We start from the raw sequence: 7,357 nt of genomic DNA, 5'->3' as shown, positions 1-7,357 counted from the left end.
CTTTTGTGAAAAGCACAGACTCCAAGAGACGGCCGATAGCAACCTTCCAGAAACGTCCGTGGTTCCATTAGTGATACATGGATTAAGCTGTGACCTGCAGAAGCAAGTCCAGAGTAGGGGGCCAAAGACCGTGCTGGAGCTTTTGTCCTGCTTCAAGGACCTAACCGCGGACCGGCCCGTGCCTGCGAGGACGTCCAGCAACAACGATGATCACGCCAGCAACCGGACTCCACCTGATCCTCGACCATCGAATCCACGTAACCCGTGGACATCGCGACACCCGGCAGCAGCCGCAAACTTCGTGGACGAGACGTCACCCGAGGCCTATGACGTTAATCTGGATCGGTCTCAGCATATAACGGAAGACTCAAAAAACGAATAAACGCTGGCTGGCAGTCTCGCCGGGGGGGGGGGGGATATGTTTATTACGAAAAAAAAGAGGCATGTAAAAGGAAAGGTCAGCCAGGCAGAAGTCGACTAGCAATTCCTTGTAAAAAAAGAAAGAAAAAAGAAACAGAAAAGGAGATAGACTCAAGGGGCACATGGGCAGCAGGGGGGCATGAGTACACGATCGCTCAGAGGCAGTCCACGAGCCCAGAGTCCCCCAGGAAGCATATTAGCGCTCTGGTAACAGCCCATTGCTTCTGCCCTACGGGGCCCAGTAGGGTGGCCAAAGAGAGGTCTCTGTGCCCCAGGGCAGATAGGCGGTGCGTGAGTGCGGTCCGAGGAGCGGTATATCTTGGGCAGGTCAAGAGTAAATGATGGGTGTCGGCGTCGGTGGAGCAGGGGGGACACGCCGAAGAGGGACGCTGCTTGATCTTGGACAGGAACGATGGAGTACGGGCAGCATTCAGGCGAAGACTGTGGAGAGCCGACTCTTCCTTTCGAGACAGCCGTAACGACACACTGAAGGCCATCTTCGGGTCAATGCGGTGGAGGAAGGTGTTGGCTGCGACAGTGTTTTCCATGAAAAGGCGGGTGTCGAAGGAAAGGCGCCGGCGGATGTGTATGCGGCAGACGGATGGTGATAACGGGATGACAGTGTTGCACTCAGCTGCGCCATGAGCGCGCCTCGCTGCTGTGCCGCCACGTGTGTTTCCCGGCAAGCCAATGTGGCATGGCACCCACTGAAACCACACGGAGTGGCCGGAGGTGACGAGGAGGTTGTGCACAATCAGGATCAGTGAGCGGATGTCAGAAACAACTTGCGAGCGAGGCGAAGACAGTGCCTCCAGCGCCGACTTGCTGTCTGTGAGGACTGTCCAGCTTCCAGGTGGACGAGAGGATACAAGCTTCAGTGCTTCGTGAATGGCTACAAGCTCCGCTTCGGATGATGACGTTTCGTGGGGAAGCTTGAAGGCTTGTTCGCTGTTTTCGGAAGGGAGGAACAGTGCTGCTGTGGAGACGCCCGCGGAGACCGAGCCGTCGGTATATATTTGCAGTCGCTGGCTGTGTAGGGCGTCCAGGTGCTCCAGCACGAGGTACCGCAGGACAGGCGGTGGATGGTCGTTTTTGCCCGTGATGCCAAGGATATGTGTGTACACGGTGGGTGTGACCATCGACCACATTGGTGGGGTGTAAGACGAAGTAGACGCAGTTGATGGGACCGACAGCTTCAGTCGCCGGACAGCGGCACCGAATGCCGACGCAGGGCAGTCATGGTCGATGTCCCGCAAGTGGTGTGCGGGATGACGAGTAAGGTATCGTGAGTAGGCGCGGAGGGTTTCCAGGTCGCGCACAATGTGTGCTGGAGACTCCTTGCCCTCTGCTAGGACCAGGTATGTCTCTGTCGTTTTGGGAACACCCAGGCATACGCGCAGGCTGCGGCCCTGAATGTTGAGGAACTCGCGTTCATTGGCTTTGCTTACGGCGTGGAGGACTGGGAGGCTGTACCTCAGGGTTCCGGTCACCAGGGAGGTGTGGACGAGCTTAAGGTCGGTGCAGGTAGGGCCCCATGACGTTCCAGAGATCCGTCGCAGGAGATTGACGAGGACAGACAGCTGGGAGGACAGAGCTTTGATATGTTTGGACCAGGTGAGGCCCTAGTCGATGGTAACGTCCAGATACTTGTGGTGTGGCACGAACACCACCGGCAAACCTGCACGTAGCGGGAACTAGCGGAATGATCGGGGCGTAAACGCCATGGCGACCGTCTTGGATGATGAAACAGACAGTCCCCGGTCGGAAAGATACTGGACAACATCATCAAGGGCTCCTTGCAGGCGACGCTGAATCGCGTCACGGCGCGTGCCGGAGGTCCACAGGCATATGTCGTCGGTGTAGATGGTGATACTGACGTTGCCTCGGAGGTGAGCTGGTAGAGAGGCCATGACAACGTTGAACAGAAGAGGGCGGAGCACACTACCTTGCGGGACGCCACGGCGAACAGGGAAGGATTGGGTGTCCCCTTCCGTAGTGCGGACAAACAAAGACCTGTCCGATAGGAACTCCTGAATCCACGACAGCATCCGGCCCCCCACGCCAGCCTCTTGGAGTGTCGCCACAACAGTACTGTGGAGTACGCTGTCGTAAGCCTTCAGAACGTCGAGGAAGACAGCGGCGGTATGTAGGCCTTCAAATCGGGCTTGCTGCGCGGAGGAGGTGACGGCGATGACATTGTCAACGGCTGATCTACCTTGTCTGAATCCGGCCATCACCTGCGGGAAGAAGCCCGTACTTTCAAGGTACCAGGCGAGGCGCGAACGGACCATTCTCTCGAAAGTCTTCCCGATGCAGCTGTTAAGGCAATTAGTCTAAATGAATCGATGTTGTGTGGTGATTTGCCCGGCTTTAAGATGGGGGTTACCATCGCACATTTCCATTCTGTCGGGACGGAACCGGCTACCCAGGACGCGTTGAAAATGCTCAGAAGAGACTGGCGCGCGCAAAGCGGTAGATTTCTGAGCGCCTTGTAAGACACACGGTCCGCGCCTGGCGAGGTATGCACGGGTGCATTCTCCAGCGCAGATTCAAGTTCAGCAAGGGAGAATGGAATGTCTAGGAGAGGTTCGCTCGACGACTCCAGAACTACGGGGATGTCCTTGGATGAGGCTAGTGAGTTGGTGGGGGCTGAGGCGAGGCGGTCGCATTACTCCTCCGCTATTTGGAGTTCCTGACGCCCGGAGGCAAGCGAAAGCGATCGAAATGGCTGGCGCTGAGAGACGGGCACATGGAGCCCTTTGAGCACCGACCACAGCCGAGACAGCGGCGTGCGCGGCGACAGTGAAGTCGCAAAGTTCCGCCAGTGGGTACGTGCCAGTTTGACCAGGTGCCTATGGACAGCCTTCTGTACACGTCGCGCCTCAGACGTGTGTTCCGGCAGACTTGTGCGACGGGCGCGCCGTTCCGCACGGCGGCCGAGCGCGCGCAGCCTCTCGTACTCCGCATCGACGGCAGTGAACTTTTCCGGTATCCGCGCAACGCTGGTGGAGGACTGCGCGGCACGAGCGACTGCTTGACAGAAGTCCCTTTCATTCATCGGCATGGAGTCTGCAAAGTCGGTCTCCAGAGCACATCTGTAGGACGCCCAGTCAGTACGCTTGACGCACCGTGCGGGGTGCCGCTCCGTTCTGGAGTGCTGAATGTTGACCAGGACAGGCAGGTGATCGCTGCCCATCGTATCAGCATCGACTTGCCACCTGGAGATCCGCGCAATGGAGGCGGAGGCCACAGTCAGGTCCCAGCAGGACGAAAGGAGAGTCGACTGCACAAACGTTGGGGAGCCGTCGTTTAGGATATGAAGGTCGCGTTCTTCAAACAGGGCAGCTAAGAGACCGCCACGTGTGTCTGTGCGCATACTTCCCCAGACGACATTGTGCGCGTTGAGATCACCACAGAGCAGGTAAGGGGGGTGGGCGCTATCTAGTAGCGCCGCGATCTCGCGCACATTGTAAGCAACAGCCGGCGGTACGTACAGTAAGACGGCGGTGAACACAACCTCACCCAAGCGAACGGTGCAGCAGGCGTACTCGTCCACTCCTGTGCAAGGAACAGCTCTCTGTACTGCCGGTATGTCGGACCGGACGAAGAGTGCGGCACGGCTTGTCCTGTCTGGGGGGCACGAGGTGAAGGTAATATAGTTCGACAGGCGGAAATGTTCATTGATGCCACACTCCGAGATACACATTAAAGGGAACTTGTGCCGCCATGCGAACTGGCGAAAGTCAGTCGTTTTAGAACGAAGGCCTCTTGCGTTCCACTGGAAGACTGTGGTCGTTCCGTGCTGCAGCGGAGGGGAGTGCGTTGCTCTTCTGTCCATGCAGGGTGCGTGCGTGCGATCAATGGAGAAGCCAACGGCTTAGGCTACTTCGAACCTTGAGCCGAAGGCAAAGATGGTTGAGATGGCTTGTTCTAGTTGCAGGATCGATTGTGCCTCGGCAATGGCCGCAGATTCGGGGCAGGCTGCGACGATGGCTTTCAGCGCCGCAAAGAGCAACTGGATTACCACTGCAGCTGCGCCGACGCCTCGTGTCCGGTCCACAGGTGGTCGACGGGTACGGGCTGATGCAGAGGGACCGATTGGGGCAGCAGCGCTTGCGTCGGGTGTCACGTCCGACACGGGGTCGGTAAAGTGGGAAGGGGGGAAGTCAGAATCACCCCACGACACTGGCTGGTCCATCTTTGGGGCAGGTGTAGGGGGAGACGAGCTTCAGCGACCTTCGCAAACCGCTTGCGCCTACTTCTCCTCTTGCGCTCGTTCTTGCGGACCCTCTCTTTTGCCTCTTTGTAGCTGCTGTTCGAGCGCGAACGCACTCGTGCGATGCGCATTTGCTCTCTGAATCTGGGACAGTCCTTCGACGTATCCAGGTGTTACCCCTGGAGTTAATGCAGGTGGGGTCGCTCGCCGGGCACGCTGAGCCTACATGGGACTTGCCACAGTTCGGGCAGGCCATCGCCCGGGTGCAGCATGCGGCGACGTGCCCATGCCTCAGGCACACTGGGGTACGCGCGGAAGGTAGCCTCGGACCGACATGGTCAGGAGGTGGAAGCTTACATGCAACGGGGGTTTCGGACCGAGGAAGGTCAACCTAACAGCCCCAGCATCTTTCCGTATCCTCCTCGCCGCGAGGAGCGGGGGGGTCGGACACAATGGCTTCTGTGATTTGCTGATCCGACAGAGACGTGTCAATTCCAAGGATAACACCATAGCTGGAGTTCGACAGACGAGGCTCGTAGGCACGGACTGGAACGTTGCAGACCCTGTCGAGTCGCAGGAGAGACGCTTTCGCAGATGCGGTAGCCACGCCGACTGCAATAATATTCTTTGCGTAGTTGGGTCGGATTTCCTTTATCCTGCCTGGGAGTTCAGACGTCAGGAACGGAGAAAGCTTCAAGTGGTTAATCTTAGCGAGGTTCGAAGATCGGTCCAGGGGCGTGAGGAGCACAGTGCAGTTCTCCAGGGGGCTCACTCGCGCACCGCCGCGCAGGTTGACCTTTCGGGCCCGCTTGACGACGTCCTGGAAAGGTCGTTCATCGTCGGATGACGTTAGCGTTGAGTGGCTCGTTGACCTTTTACGAGAGATGACGGTGCTACGGCTCGCAGACGAGTCCGTTTCGCAGCCACTAGCCATTTCCGTTGAGGACCCGTCTGCCCTCTCCATGGGCAGGAGGGCACTGGTGGGCCTCCCAGCAAGGTGACGCGAGGCGTCTGTGGACCCCAGACAAGGGGTTTCCCCAGGAAGACGAGAGATAAGAAAAATAAGGGGTAACGCTGAGAATCAACCAAGGACGGCGGAGCAGAAGAAGTCTCGCCGGGAGCAGAAAAGGAGACTGTGTTTTTGCTCAATCCAAGCTTACTGTTCATCCCCGTGCGGCTCAATTGAAAACCAGTTGATGCACTGGTGGACACTGGGGCGAACACAATTTCAACAGAACAGTGGCAAATACCGATAACATTTCAGCTGGGCGGCCGGTACAAGTGCAAGCCTACGACGGGTCCAAAAGGACAATGAACGAATGGACAAAGGTGAAGATTGAATACAAAGGACACGCGACAGAGCCAGAAGCAGTGGTGGTGGACGGGGCAGAGTACGACTTCCTTCTCTCTCGGCCCTATATGAAGGCGATGCACCTCAATCTGTATTGGGACGGCCATGTTGCCGTGTCTGAGGAGCTGATGCACGCAGAACTGACACGCACCCAGGCTGAGAGGCTTCCGAAATGTGCGCAAGATATTGTAACCATGTATACGGAATTAAAGTGCCTAAGCAGTTGCCCACCACCCATCTCCGGATTTGCGGTCCCATTCAAGTTGCGGGACACCACTGTCATCCGACGAAAGCCATATCCTCTTTCGAGAGAAAGAAAGGAATGGCTGCGAACACAATTACAGTCCATGCTGGATGCAAATATTATAAGACCCTCTACGTCACACTTCGCGTCCCCCATAATCATAGCGCCGAAGGCAGACGGTACCTACAGGCTGTGCACCGACTTCAGACTCGTCAACCAGCAGACAGAGCTGTTCCCATATCCTATGCCGAACATTGACGAGATTATAGACAACACCGGCGGCTGCAACGTATTCTCCTGTATCGACCTACAGAAACGTTACTGGAAAATACCGCTACTAGAGGAATACAAGATGTACACAGCCTTTATCACACCCTTCGACCTTTACGAATACAACCTGTTGCCCTTCGGCTGGAAAAACTCAGGGGCCTGGTTCCAGAAAATAATGGATGAGGTGCTACGACCACTGCGTGACTTTTGCGCTGTATATATAGACGACGTGATCATCTACTCCAGGTCGGACGCTGACCACCAGGTGTACCTCGCCAAAGTTCTAGAAACCCTATCCAAAAAGAAGATGATGATCAATTTCAAAAAGAGTGTGTTTTTCAAAGAGAAGGTCGTCTTCTTGGGACGAGTGTTAGACGGCAACACCAAGACCACCAAACAAGAATCAGTTGACGGCATCGCTCGCCTCCAAAAGCCGCAGGACATGCACTCCTTGCGGGTACTGTTGGGGCAGGCCGGACATTTCAGGGCGTTCATCCCGGGATACGCTGGTCTGACAAGATGCCTCACGCTGCTGACACGCAAAGACGTACCTTTCGTCCGGGGAGAGGAATGCGAGCGGACTTACAGAGAACTGGTACGACGGATCTCATCCGACTGTGAACTAAATTACACCACGACAGAGAAGGAAGCATTCGCAGTACTGCTTGCAGCGAGGTATATCCGCCCATATATCGAGGGGAGGCGATTCACTCTCTTCACTGACAACGAAGCTCTGTCATACCTACTGACTTCGTCCGAACCAAAAGGCAGGATCGCACGATGGATTTGTGAACTAGAGGAGCTCGATTTCAAAACCGTCCATCGGAACGCCTCGGACTTAACGGACGCCGACGCC

At 56.5% G+C, this 7,357-nt stretch overlaps 1 protein-coding gene across 1 annotated transcript; it reads right to left on the bottom strand.

Annotated features, from left to right (window-relative positions):
* Nucleotides 1–575: 575 nt before the first annotated feature.
* On the bottom strand, nt 576–2,711 carry LOC135384618 (uncharacterized). Its single transcript, XM_064613815.1, has 3 exons — nt 2,173–2,711; nt 2,068–2,098; nt 576–2,000 (listed from the first exon to the last, which is right to left on the bottom strand). The coding sequence occupies exons 1-3, from the start codon at nt 2,709–2,711 to the stop codon at nt 576–578; spliced, it is 1,995 nt and encodes a 664-aa protein (XP_064469885.1).
* Nucleotides 2,712–7,357: the final 4,646 nt, after the last annotated feature.

This window comes from Ornithodoros turicata, chromosome 2, assembly GCF_037126465.1.
Source record: "Ornithodoros turicata isolate Travis chromosome 2, ASM3712646v1, whole genome shotgun sequence".
NCBI classification, from domain to species: domain Eukaryota; kingdom Metazoa; phylum Arthropoda; class Arachnida; order Ixodida; family Argasidae; genus Ornithodoros; species Ornithodoros turicata.
This window is presented reverse-complemented; position numbering and strand designations above follow the sequence as displayed.

Coding starts and splice junctions, on each gene's coding strand:
- LOC135384618 (XM_064613815.1), bottom strand. CDS start 2,711: ATGGTCCGTTCGCGCCTCGCCTGGTACCTTGAAAGTACGGGCTTCTTC. Junction 2,099..2,172: donor TATCTTTCCGACCGGGGACT/GTCTGTTTCATC, acceptor CGCTACGTGCAG/GTTTGCCGGTGGTGTTCGTG. Junction 2,001..2,067: donor GTGTTCGTGCCACACCACAA/GTATCTGGACGT, acceptor CTGTCCTCCCAG/CTGTCTGTCCTCGTCAATCT.